Raw genomic sequence first — 26,558 nt, forward strand, 5'->3', positions numbered from 1 at the left:
ATTGAGACGTTCATCCAACACCCAAACTGGTACTCCAAAAACATGTTAGCTTAGGTAATTATGGGGCATCTGATACCCCCTCCGAGAATCCTTCAGCACCTGCTAAATGCAGAAATTGCTCCGCAATCAACAGATTCAAATATGTTGCCAGATTTGTGCATCAGTACCATTAAATGTTACCTAATATTTTAAAGTGAGCTGTTGAGAATTGCGAAGAGGTAAAATAATTGGGCATATAGGGGAACAAAAACTTGGTATATAGGCACCGCAAGCTGGCTTGACGGTGAGAATATAAGAGAAAATATGACCTCGCGATAAAATTGTAATGTCCATTACCTTGAGGACATCAAAAGGCGTATTTTGAGCTGAAATATGTACAGCTTCCCAATTTTTAACCTGAACGCGCGAGTGTGGACTGTCAAGTTTAAGTGCCGTAAACGGAGCCCAATGGCGAACTGTGCGAGAATACGTGCATGCGCGCTAAGAGTAACCTGGTGCTGATGTCCCCTGCCAGGCTGGTACTGGAACCAGACCCCGTCCCGCTTCTCTTGAGCACCGTTATCAACTTCATTTTCATTTTTTGAACATTGTCATCAACTGAAACAAGGCCAAGTGGTATGCTACTTGACCTGAATTGAATGCGATATGCAAGGGTGGAAGAACGGGCTAGTTGGTAAATCATCTTGGAAAGCAAACTAGCGCACTTCAAAACAATGACACATGACGAGAACGACAACACACCGCTGACTTCAACTGGTTTTTATTAGAGAGTGACACAATATATATGTACGAAAAGTGGGCGTGAAAGAATTGATAACTACTGGGTTTGCACGTGGCGTAAAACACCGAACGCAAAGTTAAAACGATAACAATATAACAAAACGCACGATAACAATATAAGTCAAAGCAAGGCAGAACGGCAGGGCTATGAAAAATAAAGAAGCGAAAAACGGGGAGGCCTATAGGTGAAAACATTTAAAGATGGCACGATCCGAAGATACATAAACTAAAATCGAAAAAAGGCCAAAAGGGGCATTAAGAGCGATAAAACACAAAAGGGGCTATAAGAGCGATAAAAGAATCAAAAGGACAATTAAGAGCATTACAAGACCAAAAGGGCATTAAAAACAGAATACCTAAAACAACCAAGGCCAGGCCACTAGAGGCTGAGGAGTGTACCCGGAATCTAAACATTAAAACTACTGTGCGTCTGGTTCAAATATTCCAACATTTAGTCAGGGCTATTGAGGGTGCGCTAACACAATTTTGACCTAGCTTTAGTATGTGAGCGGCTTCTATGATTTCGCGTTTGAACTGATGTGCATTTCTCGCAATGACAGTGCATTTATGAAGGGATGGCTCACAGGGCTGAGAGGGACATTTTAGGCAGTGAACACCTGGGTTTCTTTTTGTAGTATTGTAAACACTGCTTGAGTGTTCCATAAGTCGTTCGTTTAGGCAACGCTCGGTTTGCCCCACGTAGGCCTTGCCACATAAATGCACTGTCATTGCCAGAAATGCACATCAGTTCACACGCGAAATCATAGAAGCCGCTCACAATCTAAAGCTAGGTCAAAATTGTGTTAGCACACCCTCAATAGCCCTGACTAAACGCGAGTTAGAATATTTGAACCAGACGCACAGTAGTTTTAATGTTCCGGGTACACTCCTCAGCCTCTAGCGGCCTGGCCTTGGTTGTTTTAGGTATTCTGTTTTTAATGCCCTTTTGGTCTTGTAATGCTCTTAATTGTCCTTTTGATTCTTTTATCGCTCTTACAGCCCCTTTTGTGTTTTTTTATCGCTCTTAATGCCCCTTTTGGCCTTTTTTCGATTTTAGTTTATGTATCTTCGGATCGTACCATCTTTAAATGTTTTCACCTATGGGCCTCCCCGTTTTTCGCTTCTTTATTTTTCATAGCCCTGCCGTTCTGCCTTGCTTTGACCTATATTGTTATCGTGCGCCTTTTAACTTTGCGTTCGGTGTTTTACGCCACGTGCAAACTCAGCAGTTATCAATTCTTTCCCGCCCACTTTTCGTACATATATATTGTGCCACTCTCTAATAAAAACCAGTTGAAGTCAGCGCTGTGTTGTCGTTCTCGTCCTGTGTCATTGTTTTGAAGTGCGCTAGTTTGCTTTCCAAGTTGAATGCGATATGCACCCAATAATATATACGCGCGTATCATAATTTTTGTTTATAGTTTACGCGGAACTTCCTGCCGCAAAATAAGGCATCTGTCACTGCAAAGAACCGCGCAGAAGGCTTGCCAATGCAATTTATTGCTTTTCTCCAGAGCGAAATTAGAATAAAAACAAGGCTACAAAAATAATTTTTTCTCACGCTGGTAAGAAAGCAGACGAAAGCCATTGCACAACGTGAAGCGCCATGACAGTGATGTCTGATCGGATTATTTCGCTTACCTGCTCCCACCTTCCTCTTCTACAGGAAAGGAGTGACGGGGCACCATGTTTCCTCTTCCAACCTTTTTCAGAGCAATGCAGAAAGCCCAATAGAAAGCGAAAAAAAGGCAGGTGGAGCTTGGTCCGGTTCCAGTAATTAAGAGCGTGACAGAGTAAAGCCGCGCCAGACTGTTTCATATGCGCATACACGTATTGTCGCCGATTTCGTCGCTGTGCTCCGACGCACGACTCTTTTCGGCTGGGGTGTCCCACTTCGATCGCCGATTTACTGGCACATAAAGAAGGAATCAAAGGTATGATTATCAGTCCAAGCGTTGTGCGTTCTGTTTCTATGCGCCGTAGTACGATCACGTGATATCCATTTTATTGCCTTTCGCCTTAACCTTCATATCAGACAAACGCAACAGTCTAAACATAAAGAAGCAATATCTAACGCTCTTGAAACATACGCATTCTGATTTTGATCTGTCCTTTGTGAGCACTTTCACGTGCCTTTGACAGTCCGTTATATTTTTGGAAGTGTGGCGCAAGACTTATACAGCAGGGAGCTTCCCCCAATGCTTCTGACAGGCCGAAAATCAGGTTTTCGATAGAGACTTGCGTACCAAGGCCTATATTTGAAATGCTATAAAGATTTCTGTTTCGCTGAACTTGAGGAACCTGCTGTTCAACCCTACAAGGCAGACTGATTATGAACATCACATGTAGATTTAACATTTTGTGGGTCAGAGGTATGCGTTCAATGTCAGTCTCGAGCACGAGCAATGGGGACTTTCCACTTTTTGATGAGCATTGCGGAAAGCCTATGTTCCCATCAACTACCCGAATGGCCTTCGTCCTTCCTGACCTCGCCTTTTCCTTTCTTTTAAAAAATTACTTCTACTCGCTCGCAAGAGCGTCAATCCTTTTTTGACCCTGCTTGAACAATTTCAAATGCAGCTATTTGCGAACATGGCCCTAAGCATGCAGCCTCGTATATAACCTGTACGGCCATGATACGAGAAAGGATTCGTTGAATTTGATGGTTTGGTTTATGTAGTTTAACGATACTCAGGCTATGAGAGACGCCGTAGTGGAGGGCTTCGGAAATTTCAACCACCTGGGATTCTTTAACGTGCACTAACATCGCATAGCACACTGGCCCTTGCATTTCGCCTCTATCGAAATGCGGCCCCTGCTCTCGCGATTCGGTCCCGCATCCTTGAGCCCAGTTGTCGGGGAACTTGACCACTGCACCACCGCGGCGGGGCTTATCGACATATAAATACCCTTCAATTGTATATTTCAGTTTTGTTTACCCAGTATTGTATTCTAGTTCACTATACTCTGAATGTTTGCTCGCCACATGGTGGCAGTCATACGACAAAACAGTCTTTCTTCGAACTCAGATTCCAGCCTGAAACTTCATTGGTCCATTGTTAAATCATAGCAAACACTCAGGCCGCGTCTACACAAAGGTCACACACGTAGATAATCAGATATATTTAACGACGCCAACCGTTTAAGTCTGCCACTACTGTGCCTAAATTACTGGGAGAACCTAACAGACTCACGTGCCATTCCCAAGTATTGCAGACTCGCTGCTTGCTGTACTAAATTGTTTGTCGTTTTGTCACCAGTGTTTGCGTCCGTTCAGTTAGGCATGGTAACTTATGTTAACCCTATCCAGTATTTTTAATGATGTTAATTTCTGGTTCTTTTCAATTGGGACTATAGTTACCTAGTGTTCATTGGTAGAGGAGGAGCCTCAGTTCACAAGTCGAACCAACGTTTCGACAAGTGGATTTGTCTCTGTCTGGATGTTGTAATCAGTGCTACTAAATGTTCATAATTATATTTCGTAATAAATCATTGGTATTTGGTTTTTAGCGCAATGACCCATGCGAAAACAATCAATTAGTGCTACAGTGCTACTGCAGGTTCTCTTATTTTCTGAGGTAGCTAGCAATTGCTCCAACACGTGATCACCCGTGCGCAACGCATATCAAGTTCGCCTCCCCCATCACCTTTGAACCTCGCAGAGTAGTTACTCGCTTTCACGAGATAACTGGGCAGATTGTGTTCATCGCTCCGTGGACACTCCGCGAACACAAAAGGTGAGCACTGGCTCAGCAACGCGCCATCGACCGACGCTTCCCAGCTGCATGCGTAGCGATTAGATACGAGACACCTCACTTTTGGCAAAAAAAGCTCGTCTCACTCACTCCGGCTTCCACATATCTCGCTCAGAGCGCTTCAACATAGGGCCACGGAGGACTGTAACGTACTCGTCCACGCTCCCAACCGGCTTATCTTTCCGCTCCGGCTCCTGTTTTGCCACGGCTGCTAAACTGATAAAAATAACTCGCTAAGGTGTATTGAAAACTGCACTGTACTGCCGTCTCGACATGGGCAAATATCGCCTCCATTGAAATCGAAAGTTGCGATTTCCAAAAGGCATGAAAGCAGCTCTGCGTTAAGTTTCCTGTGCGTGCAGTCCTACTTCTGCGCCTGCACGTAAACCAAGTAATCCAGTTTCATCTTCAGTGGCCGATTACAAAAATACCGTGGCATGTCTTCGTTTTGCGTGTCATGGGACCGCGTCATACGAGATTCGAAAGCCACAAACATTTTTGGTCTTACGAGAGGCCACACCCCCCAACGAAAAGAAAATTTAGATTATCAGTGAAATCACGCATCAATATACCGAGTGTAAGCGAAACCCGCCATTACGTTTAAAGTGCGAGATCTCCTTGTCAATATATTTACTTTGGTGTAACGAAACACCTGTTAGTAAATGTAAGAAAGCAGGTCACTCGTGTTAACCCTTCCATGCCATATATATTTCTTTTCAGTTAGCTGAACTTGAGCACCAATTTAAACTGTGTAGTAAGGGGACATTGCCGAGAACATAGCCGAACAGTGACCTGTTTCTCTGTCCTTAATCTCACTTTAACAAGTAGCTTCAAGGATATGCAAATTTATATACAGCTCATATGTACTCTTTAGGTTACACGCCGAAATTAATATAATCGCCTCCGGCTCACATGTTAATCACTCTTTGCTCACCCTTCTTAAAAGCCTTCATTTAGTTTCCCTAGTTAACAGGTTGTAGTACAAAACGCTTTTCTTTTGGTGTGAAAATTAAAAGGAACTGTGTTGCAGCATATTACATAAGAAATATGAAGGATGGCGTAGTATTAGGGAGAAAACATTCAGCAGTTGTACTTGCCCTTGAAAATGGATGTAAAGTTCCTTTTGAACTCATATGGAACCTATTAACTAAAGGATATCTATAGGTAGTCGTCGAATGATCAAGCTCATTAAGCACTTAAACTCTTTAATGAGGTTTAGCTATAAAGTCTACTCTATATGCACTAAAACATTCTATAGAATTTCTATAACACTTCCTTGTGAGTCAGTTGCTTAGAATATTTTTTGTTTTCATTTTAAGATTTCCGTCAGTTCACAGTCAATTCAGACTATATAGAACTGGCTCGATAGGACTTCCTAATGAGTCAGCTGAATAGAAATTGTTTCCTGCTTTCTCTACACGACCTCAATGTCCAGTCAAAACGGAATCTATAGCACTGTCTCATTAGGAATTCCCAATTTATTTGTATATAACTGACTCGGTAAGAATTAAAAGGAGTTTTAAAGGTCTGAAATTAATAAACAATGAATTTTAGGCTGCCATGTAGGTCACATTGATAATCAAACATACGTTTACTTTAACTACTTGCAGGACACAAGACAATTTATATGAGCGGCGCCGAGTAGGAGTGCCGGCCACTGGTATAAAAGAAGCTAGAGCTTCATAGGTACTATTCCAGAAGGGGGCGAATACGGGCTAGTTGGTACGTGTTGAAACATGAACCAACACGGCACAAGCGAGCCGACAGACACTTGCGCTCAAGCGTTAGTGTTTGCTCGCTCTATCATCCCGTCGTCCTAGCGCAGTTTCATTCTATTCTTCAAATGGCCATCCTCATATAAAGAATACAGGATGCTCATTTGAAATGAGCATCCTCCACATCTTTCTATTCACCTTCTATAACGTGTCCAGTCACTTTGGCATCCAACAGAGCATTTTGGATGAAACGAGTGCTAAATCGACAACAGACTGGTTTAATTAGTGGGGTTTAATGCGACAAAGCGACTCGTTTAACGAGAAAAGCGTAGTCGAGGCTCCGGAAAATTTCGTCCACTCCGGTTTCTTTCACGTCCCGAGACATCGCTCAATACACGAGCCGCATAGTTTTCTCCTGCATTGAGCCCCGAAGAATTAGGAGCTTTCATGCAGCCAGTGGAGAATTTCATGGTTCGCATCGAAGAACAGTTTCGCCAAACTCATCCAAGATTAGATGCTATGCATGACAAAACCAACCTGTTAGACCAGAAAGTCATGTTACTAGAGCAAAATTTAGCATGGCAGGACCACGTCAAAAGTCAAAATATGCAACGAATAACAAACGAATAGCGCTCGTGTTGTCTAAATCTCGTCCTTGTTCATATGCGCTAGAACGGGTCAACAAACGAACGCCGTTTCGGCACTGAAGGCTCCAATTCGAACAATGCCCAGAGCCATGGCTAAAAAAACACCACTAGAAATCTGGCGATGTAACTGCAGGGGGTACCGCCAAAAACAGGGACTTCTAATGCAGTTTCTACACATGCAAGACTCCACACCCGATATAATAGCTTTACAGGAAAATAACACGACACTCAGGGGATATACGTGCTACGATACCAGACGCACGGCAACCCTTCTATAACGTGTCCAGACACTTTGGCATCCAGCAGAGAGCATTTTGGACGAAACGAGTGCTCAATCGACAACAGATTGTTTGGTTTAATTAGTGGGGCTTATAAGATGCGCACTTATTTCGCATGCTAGCAAGGTGATGTTGGAAATCCTCCAAGGTAGGCTGCAGCAGTTTGTGGATCGGGAGCTTCCGGACGTGCAAGCTGGGTTTCGCAAGGGCAGAGGAACTAGACCAGATTGCCAACCTTCGCTGAATCACGGAAAAAGCAAGAGAGTTCCAGAAACCCATCTACTTCTGCTTTATTGATTATGCGAAAGCGTTTGACTGCGTAGATCACAGTAGATTGTGGCAAGCTCTCCAAGAGATGGGAGTTCCAATTCACCTCCTGTCTCTTCAGGAACCAGTATGAAGGGCAAGAAGCCAGTCAGAACTGGTCATGCATCTTACGATTGGTTTCCGATTGAGAAAGAAGTGAGACAAGGCTGCATACTTTCTCCTTGTCTATTTAACCTATATGCTGAGTGCATCATGAGGAAGGCCGGTCTGGACGAGTCTTCAGCTGGAGTGAAGATTGCTGGAAAATGTATCAGCAACCTTAGATATGCGGATGATACCACTTTAATGGCAGAAAGTGAAGTGGAACTCAAGAGGCTTCTGATGCGCGTACAAAAAGAGAGTTAGAAGTTTGCGCTTAAACTGAACATTAAAAAGACAAAGATAATGACGTCTTGCGCCATCTAGTCCTGGAGTATCAAAGGGCAAGAAGTGGGAGCTGTGACAGATTTCCTCTTCTTGGGCTCCAAGATTACCCCGGAAGGAGACTGCAGCCATGATATTAGGAGACGCCTGCTTCTGGGAACGAGAGTAAAAGCTAGCCTTGACCGCCTAGTAAAGAGCAGAGACTTACACTGCCAACCAAGATCCGTATAACTCGTGCTATGGTATTTCCAGTTGTGATGTATGGATGCGAGAGTTGGACTGTGAAGAAGGCTGACCGCCGAAGAATTGACGCGTTTGCATTGTGGTGCTGGCGGAGACTTGAGAGTTCCTTGGACTGCCAGAAGATCAAATCAGTCGTTATTGTCTACCTTAAACCCTTACTGTTCATTGCAGCGTCAAATTCTAAAGTTAAAGCTCAGCTGCTTTGGTCATCTGATGAGAATAGAGGAGTCGCTGGAGAAAGATTTGATGTTGGGAAAGGTTGAGGGTCACTGGAGAAGGGGTAGGCAGCGAATGCGATGGTTAGATGGCATCCTCGAGGGGCTGCAGAAGAAGTTATGTGATGTTAGGAAGATAGTGAGAGACTGGAAAGCGTGGCGCGATATGGTCCATAGGGTCACGAAGAGTCGGACATGACTGAACGACTGAACTGAACTGAATGCGCCAAAGCGACTCATTTAACGAGAAAAGCGTAGTCGAGGCTCCGGAGAATTTCGCCACTCTAGTTTCTTTCACGTCCGGAGACATCGCTCAATACACGGGCGACTTAGTTTTCTCCTGCATTGAGCACCGAAGAATTGGGAGCTTTCATGCAGCGAGTGGAGAATTTCATGGTTCACATCGAAGAACAGTTTCGTCCAACTCATGCAAGATTAGGTGCTATGCATGTCAAAAGCAACCTGTTAGAACAGAAAGTCATGTTACTAGAGCAAAATCGTTGCGTGGCAGGACCACGTCTAAAGCCAAACTACGCAACGAATAACAAACGAACGCCGTTTCAGCACTGAAAGCTCCAATCCGAAAAATGCCCAAAGCCATGGCTAAACAAACACCACTAGAAATGTGGCAATGGAACTGCAGGGGGTACCGCCAAAAACTGACTCCTAATGCAGTTTCTACACACGCAAAACTCTACATCCGATATAATAGCTTTACAGGAAACTAGCAGAACACAGACACTGAGGAGATATACGTGCTATGATACCGAACGCACGGCAACCCTGGTCAGCAATACGTTTGTAACCATAACCCATGACCCAATTCCCAACACTAAAATTGAGCACTTAGTGACGGAAATTATTCCCAAAAAGAAGCATAAGGAAAAGTTTCTTTCTCGTAAACCTCTTTAGCCCGCCTCGCCAGCGGGACGCGAATTTTTATAAACTCTTTCTAGGGGCCAGCAAACTTGCTAAAAGCCACATGCTGCTCATTGTAGGCTCGCGGACAGCAATGGGGATACCCCACTAATAATCAGACAGGTATAGAGGCCGAGGACGCAGCGGAAGCGATCCAATGTACCCTCTTAACAGACGAAACAACCCACGCGCATTGGCAATTCTGTCTGCCAGAATACGTGTCCGGGCATAACGTTTGCCAGGGGAGCGAAACACGCAACGTGGGAGAATCTGCTGGAGAATTTAGGCAGTGACACTATCTTGAAGATCATGATAACAGCCACCAACATCAAGCGCAAGCTCGGCACGGCCAAGGTCATTAACTGGCCGGCCTTCCACAAGGCATGCACAGACCTGGAAAGGGGGATTAGCTCCACGGACGATTGGTGTCAACTCAGACATCCAGAAGCGGTACACTCAGGAAGTGGATTGCACCGACCAAACACCAGAGGTGGACCACCGGCTCCTCAGGCTATGGGAGGCACGCCGAGGGCTCACCAAGCGCTGGAAGAATCAGTGCTTTAACAGGAAACTCAAGCTCAAGATTGCAGAAGTCGCCAGATAGCGGAGGAGTACGCGGCCCAACTGGCCAGGCAGAGCTGGCAGCAGTTCAGTAGCTCGCTGGACGGCACCCTCAGCACGGTCAAAACGTGGCGTATACTCAAAACCCTGCTCGACCCTATCCAAATCAGGGCTGAAAGCGAGAAAGCTATCCGCAGACTCATCCACATCTTTGAGGGCACGAAGGAGGAACTGCTAGATAAAGTAAAAAAGAAATGCTACGACATGATCTTGCCTGCAGAATACCTGAAACCATACCTGGGGAGACCGACACTGCACAACACTGCGGCGGGTGCAGGCAAGATCCAAAACGTAGTGATACGCAACCTCAGCGACGAGGCGGTAGACCAATTGACCACCTTGCTCAACGGCACTGGGCCGCAGGAACGGTTCCTGACGAGTGGAAGTATGCCGAGGTCATAATAATCCCAAAACCGGGTAAGACACTCCAGATCGAAAACCTCCCACCTATTTCACTCACCTCCTGCCTAGGCAAGCTCTACGAGCATTCTGTTACTCGGAGGCTCCAGAATTACATAGAGGATGAAGAGCTGCACCCCCACAGCATGTTCGGCTTCCGAGCTCACCTCTCCACCCAGGACGCCCTCATACAACTCAAAGAGGAAGTCTTCACCAATGTCCCGAGCGTAGGCGAGAACGCGCGAGATAGGGGCCTTTGATAACTTTAGCCACGCGGCTGTAATGGGACTCGACATCCTCCTCTGTGGCGAGAAGATTCACAGCTATGTGAAGGCCTTTCTATCCAACCGAACAGCAACGGTTGGGCGATCGGAGACCTTTGCAGCGATAAATTCTCTAGCCCCAACCAAGGCACACCTCAAGGATCAGTCATCTCGCCACTACTTTTCAACGTGGCTATGATCGGACTCGTGAGACAACTCGAGAAGATCGAAGGCATACAGCACGCCATTTACGCTGACGACTTCACTGTCTGAGTTACCTCTGGGTCGCTCAGCCAGAAAGAAGAACGACTGCAAGCAGCGGCTCCCTGCGTGGAAGAATATGTCCGTGCACGAGGCCTAGCCTGCTCCATAGAAAAATCCTAACTCCTGCGAGTTCACAAAGGGAAACACAAGGAAGGGACCCTCAATGTCTCCCTCGAAGGACAGATGCTTCCCGAACGAGACAAGATACGAGTCTTGGGAATGTGGCTCCAGAGAAACTAGCGATGCGGCCATACGCTCGGCTTTCTCAAGCAATTGACCACTCAGGTCGCCAGGATGATCACGCGCGTGTCGCAGAAGCGGAGTGGCATGCGAGAGGGGGATACCCTACGCCTGGTTCAGAGCCTTGTGCTCAATCGCTTGGGCTACGCCCTCCCGAACTTCAACCTCAACAAAGGAGAAGTGTAAAGTGCATATATCATCATCTCCAAAGCTTACAAGACAGCCCTGCACCTACCAATGAACACCTCTAACGCAAAACTACTAGCTCTTGGCGTTCACAACACCTTCGAAGATATCAAAGAAGCTAACCGCAGTCGTGGCCGAGTGGTTTGGGCGCCCGTCTCGACTGCGGGAGGTGGCCAGTTCGAAACCCACCGCCGGACACCCACCGGTAATATGGGTACAAGCGTCCCCCGGCCCGGCGCCCGGCTCTCAGGGGTGTGCGTTTGGAAGAGGCTCTAACCCTGCCAAGCCCCTTGGAGGGCTTAAAGTTTCGAACAACTAATGACCTGCAAAGGTCGGGTTCTCACAGGTCGGGTTTACACCATGGCTGTAGTAGGGCTAAAAGCAAACTGGGTGTGGGCAGCAGTCACAAGGGTTTCCAGCACAAATAGCCAACTCCAGCAGACTCCTACAGGGCGCTGGCTTGTTAGGCGACTGGGGCTAGGCAGAACTGCGGAAATTGAGAATTGTACTGCGAGCACACTGGACGCAATTCACCAGACGTTAAAGGTTAGCTCCCTTCCCCGGAACATGGACCCCAAATTGCATGTGGCCCGTAGGGCAGCCCGGGCGAAGTATGTACAACAAAATTTAGCTACAAAATCCACAACGGTATACACGGACGCGGCTCCGTATACAGGAAGCTCACATAACAGCGCAGTGGCGGTAGCTATTGATTCCAACCTAAAGGAATAAGCGCCTCAGTCAGGGATTCCACGGTAACCGAAGGGCCGTTTGCCGTTGACCGTTTCTCTAGCGGTGGTAGCCTGGTATCGAAGCAACACGTCTCTTACCATTCTTACAGATTCGAGAGAGGCATGCCGTAACTACATGAACGGCCGCATAGGTCGCGCCGCGCTCAAACGCCTCCAGAGCGCCACCACATCAAAAGTCACACACAACATTTACTGGGTGCCAGGACATTCTGAACTACTATAGGGGGTACGGATCCGCTATCCGCCGCCTCATCGTGATCTAAATCAACAAGACAGTGTACTGGCGAATACTGCAGACAGGAACATTCCCAAACCTGCATATCCTTAGCAAGATTTACCCGTCGCAATATCGGGATACCTGCCCATGCTGTGGTAGCAAACCTTGGTTATACCACATCACGCGGGAATGTAGAAATAACGATAGCTTTTGTAAAGATTTGAGTGCGGAACAACGGGAGAGCCGGCTCTTCAGCGGCGATCTGGGTTGCCAAATAGGTCTGATCCAGTACGCCCAGCGAGCAGGGAAGCTCAGCGGAGCCCTGGAATAGGGGCACCGACCCCGTGAGAAGGAAGATGGACTTTTGCCACTAGCACAAGACCTTTCTAGAGAAATTAACGTATTTCCTATCCTATCCTATCCTATCCTATCCTTTCCTGCATTTAAAGCGGGCGCCGCGGCCGAAAGTTAATACTGCGCCCTTGAGTTCAGCGGCCGTGTGCCCTGCACACTTTGCCACAACGACGGGGTTAGCCACGGTTTGAGCGTATGAGCAGAGGCAAGCAATCTGGACGCAAGTGAGCCTTGCACGTAAATGTGGAGGCCACACTTTGAAAATACGGCAATTTAAAGGTGAAGTGATCGCCGACGTCCATTGCGACCGATGCAAATCAAAGATAGCTTGAGCGTTCGGTGCGTTTCCGCAGCCATTTATCGTGTTAGGGGAAATCTGTAGTTCATCGACAAGAGCAATCACGCTACTGCAGCGCCATTTCCCATCACCATCACGCACATGCTGTCAGGCCATTTCACAAAATATTCTCAACTTTATTTGTCTATAAGACTTACAATTACGTTTACATTTTCTCCCTTTTAAAGGCACCGTGCTGTTCGCTTTCGGTGCATTGGAACAAGTAGTGACGTCTACTGCGAAAGCTGTCACAACTCTATAGAACCAGGGTGCTTGAACCCATTCCCGCACAGGCCTGTACACCGCACCAACTAAACTATATTGAGACGAATGATCGTTTGCGTAACCCTGCCAGGCCACCGCATTACAAGGGCCCGGGTTTATGTTTTTTTTAGTTTTCTCTAGAACATTCCGGGCCTCACGTGTCTCAGCCGCCTAGCAGCCTGAAGTTTACCACTGTTTTCATACATCTTGGGTTATCTTTAATTTGCAATGTTCTACGCTGCCATTTTTCTTCCACATACTAGTTGCGACCGGTAATGATGTTGAAATTTGGAGAATTCCAAAAGTGTTCAAATTTAGTTGACAACACACTGACTTATAAAAAGAATCATGTCCCCACCTCCCACGAGACAAGAAGTAAGAATTGGTGAAGGAAAACCTGTTCTTTGTAACTTCCGTGGTGAAAACAAGACATGGGCATGGGAAGAGAATGCAGTGCGTGGGAGATAGCTGGTTATCGTTAAGCATAGTTTATTATTCGAATAAAAGGCAAGAGGAGCAGGGGGTTGCCGAGTCTGGTGAGCGAAATAGGGAGTAACTGCAGATGGGCGACTAAGGCTAAAAAATTTCAACCGAGTATTTAAATGCAGTTGCTTTTCGTACATAGGTAGTATTTATTTATTTATTTATTTATTTATTTATTTATTTATTTATTTATTTATTTATTTATTTATTTATTTATTTATTTATTTATTTATTTATTTATTTATTTATTTATTTATTTATTTATTTATTTATTTATTTATTTATTTATTTCAATACCCTCAAGGCCCGAGGGCATTACAGAGGGCAGTGGGTTATATTACAAAAGTATAACATAAAAAACCGCAACAAAATACATGTCAACATATAAATGACGCTCCCGAGAAAAACAAAAACGAGAGGTTACATAAAAGGAATAAGCAATTAAACATTCTGAGTACACACCCACACATGAGAAGAAACAACACATAAGTATACAGGGCATAAAGGCAACTTTTGCAAAGGACGAAATGACGCTCAAAAAGCAATAACGCAACAAAGAATATAAGTTTTTAAAAAAGATTGGCTGATCTCGAAATAGCTGAAAGAAAAGAAAAAATGGCATTGCAACAAATTCATGTGTTTATGATACTGATATGTTGAGTAAGGCAGATTTGAACACAGAATTAGAGATTTCGACCACATTTCGGGGGAGGTGATTCCAACTTGCCGACGTGCTGGGGATGAATGAATTGTAAAATTGATTGGTTTGACACGCAGGAATACCAACCTTATAACGATGATCGATGCGAGCTGAAACGTAACAAGGTGCTGTTAATAATTTATTCTTAATGGGGTTGTCATGATAGATTTTATGGAACAAGCTAAGACGGTAAATTTTCCTACGTTGTGATAGCAGAGGTAGCGATAAATTAGCTTTCATAGTGGTGACGCTGGAGTTACGATGATAATTAGAAAGAATGAACGTGCCCCCCGGTTCTGAAGAGATTCAAGCTGATGGATGAGTGTTTCTTGACTGGGGTCCCAGATAGATGCAGCATATTCTAGTTTAGTACGAACTAATGATTTGTAAAGAAGTAATTTTACAGGACTAGAAGAAAGATAAAAATTGCGACGTATGTAGCCCAGCATGCGATTAGCATTTTTGGTTATATGGTCTACATGCGTCTTCCAAGAAAGATTAGAAGAAATGTACGCGCCAAGATATTTGTAAGAGGACACCGATTCCAGAATAATGTTATTAAGATGAAATGAGGGCAGTGTTGTAATACGACGAGAAACACGCATGTACTTGCATTTTTTAGTGTTTAGTTGCCTGTTCCACGTGTTAGACCAGCCAAGAGCACGGTTAATATCCTACTGAAGAAGCGCTACATCAGAATAACTTAATTTCGCGGTATATGACGCAGTCATCTGCAAAAAGGTTAATCGATGAGCATATGGTATCGGGTAAATCGTTGATGTAGATGAGGAAAAGCAAAGCTCCCAGCACAGAGCCTTTCGGAACGCCCGATTGAACTGGGGAAGAGAAGGAGCAAGTGTTATTAGCAGTGACAAATTGTGAACGATCAGTAAGAAAAGAATGAAGCCACGCAAGAACATTAGTGTCAAGGTTAAGTTTACTTGATTTTAAAAACAACAGTTGATGCGAAACCTTCTCAAACGCTTCAGGGAAATCTAGGAATATACAATCGACAATAGAACCCCTGTCAAGGATGGAATTTAGATCATGTGTAAAAGCTAATAGTTGTGTTTCGCATGAAAATGACTTTCGAAATCCATGTTGATGATCTGTAAAAAAGCCATTTGACTGAAGGAATGATACAAGTTGAGTGTAAATGACATGCTCCATGATTTTACATGGAATGCTCGTAAGTGAAATGGGTCGATAATTAAGTCCCGAATGTTTGTCCCCAGACTTGTGCAAGGGAATCACCTTCCCAACCTTCCAGTCCTCTGGAATACAGGCTGTGTGAAGAGATTGCTGGAATAGATTAGAAAGTATTATAGCGCTGCACACTTTAGTCCTGATCAGAAACTTGGAATTGATGTTGTCAACACCACACGATGAAGAAATTTTTTGTTTTCATAAATAATTTTTCCACGCCAGCAATATCAAAGACAATAGGGTCCATTGGTGCAAAACCAGCACCAGGATAAGCGGGGGCTACAGAATACAGATTTTTGGAAAAAGCGGAAACAAAAGCACAGTTAAGGACATTTGCGCACTCATCAAGTGGGATTAGTTGGTTGTTTGAATCTTTGAGCGTAATGCCTGAATCATCTCTTTTATTGACTAAGTTCCAAAATTGCCTAGGGTTACTAACTAAAAGGGATGGTAATGTAGTATTGAAAAATGTCTCCTTAGAGGGTTTGAGGGCTTTTTTGTATTCAGAAGCCACCGCACGATACGCAGCCCAACGTTCTTGAGAGCCAGTTAGTTTTGTAGAGCGAAAAATGCGTTTTTTCTTGTTACTAAGCCTTTTTTAACGATTGATTGAACCATGGTGACTGCCGGTTAGAAGTAATTACTGTGCGCGGAACGTATTTCTCAGTGAGCGATGAAACTTTTTCTTTAAATAAATTCCAGTTAGCGTTCACGGAGCGATCATAAAAACTTGTTAAGTAATCATTTAAAAAAGCAGACAGCTCATGGTTAATAGCATCAAAATTAGCATTTTTATAGTCGCGGATATATTTTTTGTGGTTACTCTGATGAGGTACGGTGCAAGATAAAGAAAAATGAAGCAGTAAGTGATCACTTAGCCCTGGTAGGAACGATAAAGGCTGAAAAAGAATCAGGCGAAGTAGTAAGAAATAAATCAAGGATGTTAGAAGTAGTCGACATGATCCGAGTTGGCTGCATCACAAGCTGGGACAAGTTGAAGTCACTGCACAAACTCAAAAAACTATCGCCTTCACTGGAAAAAGGATTACAATAAGAATTTACATCACACCACACAATGTTAGGCAAATTGAAGTCGCCTAGTAAAATGAAGGGACTGTTTGGATACCGCACAGTGATCATATGGATGACATCATGAAGGTCGTCGGCAAAGGTTGAACTGGAAGGCGGACGATAGCAAGTACCCAATATCAATTTCTTGGAGCACGTGCGAATTTCAACCAAGACTAGTTGTAAATTGGTTGTACAATGGATAGGAAAAGACAAAATAGCATCACAGACTGCGATAAGCACACCGAGCACCCCTGTCCCACCGATAAATGTTGTAGCGCTTTTGACAGTCAAAGAGTTCACTGCTATCAACCTTCGCAGACAGCCAGGTTTCAGTAAGGCATACTATGTCGGCATCACAAGCACTGATAACAGAGCAAAGATCGTCGCGTTTTGGAAGTATGCTCCATATATTTGTGAATAAAAATGAAAGTTGGTTACTGACGGGTAACTTTATTCAACTGCCCCTCGCGTAGTGCTAATCAGTGATGGGCTGTGCGGATGAGGTGGAAGGAATAGATAGCGCATGCATGTCATCAGAAGATTCGACCAGTGGCGTAGAGACACTGGAAAGTACATGCACGCAATCATCAAAGGGATTGTAGGTGTAACACGTTTTGTTTATGTACAATTTATTGAAGCGAAGTTTGAAGGTTAATGGTCGGGTTTTGCCAAATTCAACCAGTTTCTTCCTAGCAAGACGAGTAGCGACGGAATAGTCGTCACAAACTCCAATTTTTTCTTCCTTCAGCTTAGAACTAGCGATGAGTATTTTCTGTTTAAGCTTGTAAGACAAAAATTTAGCAATAAGTGGCCTGCATTTATTCGAAGTATACACGCCGAGCCTGTGTGCTCTTTCGACCACAATTTCGGTGGGTGGAATTTTCAAACAGGACGAGAGCATGCTAACCAGTTTTTCCTCTGACTGAGCCCAGGATTCGGATTGTGTGTCTGATAGGCCGTAGAAAAGAAGGTTGTCTCGCCGCTGCCTGTCTTCAGTTTTCAGTTGAAAGACGATCAATCGACTGGCGAAGACGCTGTAGCTCCTCCTCAACTGCCTCAAGGGTGTCTGTTTTGCGTTCAACCCCTGTTAGCCTTCTTTCTATATCAGCCAGATTTTCTTGAAATTTAGCCTGTGTTTTTTTAAGATCGTCAACAGACTTGATTAAATCATTCTGATGCATGGGATGACGTGACAAAACCTTGGCATGTTACCGTGGCAAGACTAAATGCAGTGCAATGAGACGGTTAGAAATTAATTAAACATTAGCATTTTAATCTAAGGTTACTGATAGCCCTCATTATCAGCAAGCGGGTGATTCCCTCCCACCGCGCTAAGATACGGCGCTTATCAGTTCAGAGTAAAGTCGACGGAACAGATTAGGAAGTTTGCAAGAGATAAGGTAGCGACAAATGGCATTGGACAGGGTAAACTTCGTTACAGGTGGAAACCTCGAACATTTAGTTGACGTAGCTTCCGGTTGGCGGTGGCAGCTTATCCAGACAGTCCAGTTTACAGTACTGTAATTATGTTTGCTTCGCATTAGCGTACCTCTATTTGCTGCGTGCTTTTAAAGTAAATGGCCTTAAGAGAGAGCTCACAACGCAAACTAATCGGGAAGAAAGCTCGCAGAGCAATGGAAAACTGCTCGACACAGCTTCCGCTGAAGGGCAGAAAATTTGGCTGCCCAACCCGGGTATGGAGCACTTCTGTCCTAGCCGTTGGTCGAGCTGCGCTTTGGTTTGTGCGAAGCGTGCTATTATCGCCCACAACGACACCTGGATGAGTTGAACGAGTCATGCGCCTTTCCAGACAAGGCAAGATAAGGTATCGCGCGAAAACACAAGGTTGAATTCTCCGCTATCTTCAAGCATGAAGGAGTTCCCATTGTTTTCGCAAAGCTGAGCTGATGGTAGAGCGAATGTAGCCGTGCTATGGAATGAAAGCGTTGTTCGGTGCCGAAAGTGCATATCGCTCAAGAGAACGGAGTTTTGGGGGAGGGGAGAGGGTGTGGGAAAAGAGAGGGCAGAGGTTATTCTTTAGGCTTTTCAAGCGTGCCTGAAGCTGCCGGGTCTAAAAAAAAAAACGCATGTAATTCAACAATGTCGTAAATAGGCTACTTCGGCCCATTTTTGCCTCCTGCTCTGAGTTTACACTAAACGAGAATTACGTTCTAAATAAGTCAAATGAGAACAATATGTCCTAACGAATTTTCCGTAGATGTAGGTCACGCTGTCCAAGCGCGAAGGTAGATTTCTCTAATATTCACCCCTTAGATCATTAATATGTGCAATAAGCAATGGAAGGAGAAATTGAACCACGACTCGAGAACTCTTCAGGTTAGCAGTCAGTGGAGAGTGAAGCCTAAAATGTCCTTAAGTGTTTTGCATGTTTTGAAGACAGGATGTGCTTCCTTTATTAACGGAAAGTGTTCGGTATGTTTAGCTAGAGCACAACAGCGCAGCGAAGACAGCCAAAGACAGCACTTGTGGTCTTCGTTGGAACACCTAGCGAACTGCATCAATTCGTCCAACAGTCCGTTTTCGTGACATATATTCAGCGACTGAAATATACTCCAGGCTCAGCAGCAATATCAGTCCCTATTGAAGTGGTATACAGATTGCACCCCCCTTCCCCGTTTATTTCTTTTCCTACCTCACTGCTACACTATCTTTAAACTCGCTCCGTGACGGCCTAATTTCTCAAACCGAATTCGGAAAAACGAAATATAGTAAAGCCTGGGGTGATTCGAAGCAAACCGAAGAATTAGCCATATGCAAGAAGAGTGTTCGACACGAACGAGTACTGCAGACGAGATTGCGCAAGAGGTTCTTAAGTGACCAAATATCAAAAATCCTCTGTTCTAGTCATGCTGTAGGCAGTAACCGTCTCGTTGCTCGCCTCCTTTTTTTCTGATCACGGGAGACTGCATAGCTTGTAAGGGAATGTATTTTTTAAGGAAGAAAACTTCACGGATGCAACGAGTGACTGTGCGCGGGAATTCGTGACTTTCATACATAGACCTACATCATAAATCTCGCATTGCATCCTACCAACCTAATTTTATGATACAAAGAGCGAGAGTTTGGATTCAAAGTTACGTCAGCTTCTGTGCAATTAGCAGACGAGCGTCGGCCAGCTGCAGCGAATGCAACGCCGCCGCACGGCTACGTTCCTACCCACGCAGACTTCGGAATAGCCCGGTTATTTTTCGTAATGTTGGTGCCTGTACCATCATAACCATTTTATCTATTCATTACGCAAAGCTTGAAGGCTACTTATTTCTGACTCTACCAGCATAGTCAAATGCAAAAAAAAAAAGTCTGCTAGATCACTACCGTACAACAATTACAAGCATCGCAGCGGGCATGTCAGCCATCCATGTGTGGCTCTGCTCCCCTAAGAACTGCCATTACCTGAGGGGCGACAAAACAAAACGACGTGCATTAATTACATATCTCGTTGATAAACTAGAGAGAATACAGCGCATGAAACTGTTTTATTTACTCCAGATACTCGCTGTTCGACAGCGTCACTGCCTACGCAATCAAGCGAACATTCCGACTTTAATATCAGCACGACGTGTCTCTTCCATGAAGTTCTTTTGTTCCTTATTACGCGCATATAAATATCGATAAAATGCAGTACATCATACCACCCTTTCAGCATTCACTCAGAATTCATTACAGATGCTTCAGACCCTTTCCTTGCTTTGTGACACAATTAAATACTCATTCTTTCTCTGTGCTATTGAAGCATGGAACCGCCTCCAAAAAGAAGTTCTGAATGTTGATTTATTTGAAACTAAAATCAGGGCACTTCTGTTGGAGTCTGACTGAATATCCTGCTGTTGATTACAACTTTGGTTTGCCTGCTTCTCTTTTTCGTTTTTTTTTTCTTTCAATTGTACAGTAGGTTGCTTCCTGCGCTCTTCCACTTCCATTTTGTTCTTCGCTCTGTTATTGTGCTGTTCTTTCATACTTGGTTGTTTACCTTGTGACTCACCCCTGTATGAGCCTGTAAAGGCTTAAAGTATATATAAATAAAAATAAATTTCAGCAGTCTGTGTGTGCAAGCTTTTGTTCACTTTCTCGCTCTGTTTTCACGATAGGTGTTGCCCGCCCTGCACGCCGCTGTTAGCGCAGTCTCCTCTGATTGTCCGGTTCTCAGCGCTGCGTCCCCATTTCATTCAGCAGAATTTTTTTTTGTGGCAAGAAATCAATTGAAAGTAATGCTTATCTAGATAAAATATCAGTTATGTCCTCGAGTAGTTTACATAACGGAGCACTACCACACAACGAGGCCTATAGCACACTAGAAGAAACTGCGCCTGACAAATAGCAAGAGGTTCAACGCTGAACATAGAGAACGATTCAATAAGCGAGTGGGATGTGGAACTTCAACGCAAAGAACGCAATGGCTAGAGCACCTGGCCCCGAAACCAAAATACGTGCGGCACGCATAATGTATAACAGTAAGTGCCGAGAGGAGGTTGTTGGGAACAAACAAGCTGCCCTGATAAAAGAAAGTACTGCCGTAAGCACGTCTGCCTATAAAGTTCTCCTCCGCCCTGTCGCGCAAAGGAAGTGAACTTTTTAAGCACCTACCCGGTTGTAGAGACAATGAGCTAAACCGAAGGCAAATATAGGCTTACAATTTGCCCTGACAACTGCATTGTACAGAATATAGAGTAAGTAAGCCAAGATTTCACTTTCTTTGCCCCACTGCACACTAGGCTGGAGTACTGATGATTACGATGCGCGTTGTGTGATGGCTGAGATTTCCAGTTATGCAATGTGCTTGCGCGTCCCGCAAGATTTTGATCGTGACTGCACTGCCAGAAGATGCACAGCCCAGAATGATTGCTTGGGCGAGGGAATTTCGATGCTAGAGGAAGCGTCCAGTGTTGAAGTTTCATTCCTCCAAACAATGGCTAGGTAACGTAGAGGCAATTTAAAGTATGATCGCGCTAATTATTCTACACATCTACCGAGTACTGTCTAAAGATTGTATATCCATGGTGAGAGCTAAATCAGGCTATGAAAGCACTGGAAAACTCTTAGAACTATGATGCCCACTGCGTATGTGCTGCACTTTTACCCCGGTATTTAAGAGTTTGCACAATGAATCCAATAAGGTAAATATTAGGACGGAAAATTCGTCCATCACTACCGAGTCTACAATTCCGCCAAGGGGGAGTGGCGCCACTTGCATCCTCACACATGCTTGTAAAAGCCTGCGAATTGAGCACGCAATATCAGCAACTAAGTGTGCAGAGATTGCAACACGCTGTAGCAAAGGTGACTGTCTACGAATGCTGCGCAATAACAGAAACCATCTCGTGGGCACCGAGAATGTGCTTACCTCCCTAAAACATGCATGACATTCATTTCTACGCAAAATACCTAAGTGGGTGGGTTGCGGGACAAAAGGCATCCTTTAATCCGTCTGTTCATAGAAGACAAGCATCTTGCTTAAAAGGTGTAAAACAAAAAAAAAACGCACTTTTCACTTTATGCCTGCGTGTTGTGTGGTACTGTACGTTAAACGGCAGCTACGGGCTCTCCGTACGGCGTACGTTAGACATGCGTTTTACGAGGAACCGCGTTATCCGCAACGCCTCCGTGCATCTGCGCCCTTACTGATACAGCTTTTATCGTGCGGGTGGCAAGTTTATATCACTGGAAGTCGGTAGCAATACATAAATAGTTGGGGTATTCGTCGCTTATTTTAATCAAGACATTTCCAAAATGCTGGTCATTCAGCAAGAACTTTTTACGCCCTTTTCTCCAAAGGCAATTTATTTTGATGTACTGGCACAGGTTGTGCTTAGATCTTTGTTAGGTGACACTTGAAGTGCAAGACAAAAGGTTGAGGTTGACCGGTAAATGAGCGCGCTAAGCTGCGTGCTTCGAAGGTGCATATCGTACAACAGGGCTCACCCAGAACGGCGAACCGCAGAAGGAATCCATGCTGGGCGTCGTCGCCTCTCCGGTGTTAGGCCCACAGCGCCCGGCACCGCGTCGACGGATAGGCAGTCCCTGCTCGACTACCGTCTGCACCGGGTGAGCGCCGACCGAGGAATGAGACGACGGCGGGCCGATAACGCTAATCTGTCGGTGTCGTAAGTCTCCTCCTCGCCGCCAACCGGAGGTGACGCGAAGATAGCGCTTCCGGGCTCAGAACTCCCCTGCGTCATCCTCGGCTCATCCTTTCACCTAATCACTCCGCTGGCGTTGCGCTTAGCAGCTGACGAAAGGCTGAACGATGTTGTGGGAATATCGTGTAATTCGAGAGGTCTTGCCATGCCTTACGAGAATCGGACATTGTCAACATAACACAAGGCTAACCGTTTTCATTCTGCACTCAATGTCTCGCGACCTAGAACTATTTTAATTGCTCTCAACGAGTGCGAAGAGGCGGAAAGGTATAGCCTTTGTCAAAAGTTTAGAACCCAGAGTGTTTGCTTTTAAGCAGTATATTATTACTTCTTTAACAATCGTTGGAAGTCCTGGCCATTGGAGAGGGCAGGACAAAAAATATTCCTGCCTTCCGCAAGTTTGGAAACCTGGGAATGCATTACGAGCCACATAGTATGTGGCTCAGACCACTCTTGTATGCACTCTTGCCACTCTTGTATGCAAAGTGATACTTGACGTTCACTCAAATTTCTTAATATTGGGTGTCGCAGAATAGAGAGAAATACTTTCGCCGAGTGTAAGAGCAGTGCGCCAACTGCACCGAGGCATGTTGCGGTCCATGTTAAAGTGGATGTAGAAATGTAACAATGGAAGTGGAGCCATGTAGATGGCTCCCGCCATCTGTCGCAAGTGCTATAAGTAACGATAGGAGAGTTCGAAGAGTTTTTGAACCATATATATGAACGTGTTCATATATATGGATGCAGGCATGCAGTAAACTTGTCAGTTGAAAGTCAGCGCTCGTCTTGTTGTCTTCCTTCGTAACTGCCGTTTTTTTTTCGCGCTGTTCTACACAATCGAATGCCACAACATGACTAAAAGTGGAATCGAATAGAAATGATATGCTGATAAAATAACTCAATTAAATACGTATCAGATATTTCTACTAATGTTCGCCTCATGCGCGACTTTTCCTTCTAAACGAAGAAGAGTGGGAAGCATTGAACTGCCAGATGCGGCGTTGCGGTACGGCGCCTTAACCTAGACCAGCTAAAACTATAGCTTCTAAAAGACGTGATGTAAACCTCAACCAAAATGTCGCAACAAGAAGTGACTGCATTGTGGCTGCCCAGTTACATGTATAGAAAAACTAACTTTTGAATTGACGGCAAAAGAAGCAAAGTCATACCTTACAAAAGGAGACAAGCGACAGCTACGCTTGAGGCATTTCCTCTGAGGAGGAAAACCAAGACAGGCTTACTAAACTTGCCAGACGCCATGCGCGTCAGCACACGGGAAAACACAGATCTAAAGAACGTGACCAAGAGGGAACACGTGACACAGGACCAGTGACCGAGCACCCTCCAGTGTTTAGGAGCCATTCTGGAGCATTGCGAACTCGTCGAGGGGCTAAACATTCCATTTCGCGAATACTCAAGGCGCCAGGATGGCATACGCGCCGTTGACCCTTCTTTCGGAGCCGTATCCGAAAGAAACCACAGCAGACCTTATTCGAACACCGTGGCAATTGTTCAGATCGCATTCGAATATATGAGTAGTGTTCAATACGTTTTTATTAATTTTTACCATACTGTATGTGATTCGGTGTAGTACATGGCATAGTACGCGGTATGTTTTAGGGCATGCATATAGTGAGTTCAAAGGGGTTGAGACATCAATTTTTGGCTTGTGCGTTCTTTGCTTCAAGCGTTTCTTAATATTCCACGGAGCATGATGCATACTCTATTATTCACATATTTCCAGTGAATAGTTTAATGAACAGTAAATGAACATAATTTACATACACATTTTTCGGTTTTGGTTTTTGGGCACCGAGTTGGACAGTGACGTCACCGTGTAGGTGGCTTGACTACTCGCGCTGGTCACGTTGGCTCAAAACTTTGTGGCGCACACACTGCGCATCGTCTGCTTTCGGACACACGTGCAAGGATAAGCAGCAAAATGCCCGCATCGTCTGCTTTCGGACACACGTGCAAGGATAAGCAGCAAAATGCCCGCATTGCCTATACAGCTTTCCACTCCTGCGGAGGCTTCAGAATACATGTGAGTTTTTTATGACAACCATACCTACTCTGTTTTCGCTTCGAACTCTACAGTAACTGCAGTTTGTACTGCTGTAAAAAAACAAAAACAAATATGTATTCTGCGCTGCTGTCACCTACGATTGTTAATACATATAATACGATTATTAATACAAGGGCGCTCCTCTGCTATCCACGTGACTGCAGGCCTGTGTTTTGCGAGCCCTCCGAAAAAAGAAATGGCCGTTTCACGTATGCTGGAAGATAGGGGAAGGCGAAGTGCACTGAATGTTCGACGAACGGCCTCGGAAAAAAAATAAGCGAGCAAAATTTGATTTGATTTGATTTGTGGGGTTTAACGTCCCAAAGCAACTCAGGCTATGAGAGACGCCGTAGTGGAAGTCTCCGGAAATTTCGACCACCTGGGGTTCTTTAACGTGCAGTGATATCGAAGAAAGCATGACACGAGAAAAAAGGACAAGTGAGACGTAACATTCCATTCGTGTTTCAATAAATGGGCAGTTACAGTATTAACTAGAGAGCACAGCACACATGCATAGCACACAGTGCGCAACGGCCCGTAATGCTCGCAAGATATTTTTTAACAAAGGTGGTTGCGACTATAAGCCTACTTATGAAAGATAAAATGAATATTTCTAAGATCCAGAACATGCGCAGTGAGTACTCTTTAGTCAAATAGAAAGCATCAGCCACATACGTAAAAAGCGCCTGAAGCGACGTAATCTATAAATAAGGTCACAGCAAAACGCTTATCGAAGTCGATCGGGGGTGGCAAGCGAGAAAAATGGCAGGGGATATCTCAAAACTGATTATAGTGCGAAAGCACGGAAAGGTGACGTTTCAGCTGTACATATCGCGCTATCTAGAAGCCAACGCACCAAAGACGCAGGTTTAACCGGGACCTCGTCGATCATACCCGGTGCAACCGCGCGCTTTGTCGTTGAGATCGTTAATCATTAGTTTTCATATCTTTTTGAGAGCAGAACTCTGTCCAGTGCTCTATGCACCGTGCGATCCTGTGGGACTGTTACAGCAGTTGTCCCTATTCTAGCAGATTGATTCTAAAACGGCCAGCGCAAAAAATAGGGACAAAGGAACACAAAACGACAAGGGGACCTTGCCCGTTTTTCACATTGGTCTTTTTATGTGCTGAGTATAAACTAACTGATCCAAACAGTTATTTTGATCGTTCAGGAAACGATGGGAGCTATCAGTCCATAGTCCCGTTGGCCACCACTATCTTTTCGACCGCCTGCTCGATCGCCGGCGCTGGTCGGTCGGCTCCGTGCTAGTCAAAGGCACCTTCTCAAGATAGGGGAGTTGGGCGAGTTATGAGTGCAACGCCACCCGGAGGTGTTGTGGAGGCCACATGCATGTAAACCAACTTGCCCAACTTTTCGCTCATCTAAGTGTAATTTTGAGTACTTTTTGAGGCTCTTTTTTGTGGAACCTTTTTGACTTCAATGAGACCCTGCTGTTATTACGGCAGCAGTAGCTTTGTGTGCATGCAAGGCGCGCATCTTCTCTTGGCACCTTCATTATGACTTGTGCCAATGAACGTACAAGTCCTCGCCGGTTTCCTAGAACCATCAGCGGGTCATCGGGGATGGCTTTGCCGAATGTTACGCACGGAATCGTGCCAGCAGCATAGGTTCTTCAAAGATAGACTTCGGGTCGGGACCAAGGTGACAGGAAGAGACTGGATCTTTTGTGTCTGGTGCGCTACCTCATAGTATTCGACTGCGATGCTGTGAACCTC

General features: G+C 44.9%; 1 protein-coding gene across 1 annotated transcript in view; it reads right to left on the bottom strand.

Moving 5' to 3' along the window:
- LOC146174624 (multidrug resistance-associated protein 1-like) overlaps nucleotides 1-22,703 on the bottom strand; it is an 86,074-nt gene extending 63,371 nt beyond the window's left edge. Inside the window, exon 1 of the mRNA XM_084583797.1 lies at nucleotides 22,539-22,703. Within this exon, the coding sequence (XP_084439923.1) occupies nucleotides 22,539-22,568 (30 nt within the window). The 5' untranslated portion in view covers nucleotides 22,569-22,703. The remainder of the gene's footprint in view (nucleotides 1-22,538) is intronic.
- Between the last annotated feature and the right edge of the window lie 3,855 nt (nucleotides 22,704-26,558).

This window comes from Amblyomma maculatum, chromosome 11, assembly GCF_055883805.1.
Source record: "Amblyomma maculatum isolate TAMU_Amacu chromosome 11, ASM5588380v1, whole genome shotgun sequence".
Lineage (NCBI taxonomy): Eukaryota > Metazoa > Arthropoda > Arachnida > Ixodida > Ixodidae > Amblyomma > Amblyomma maculatum.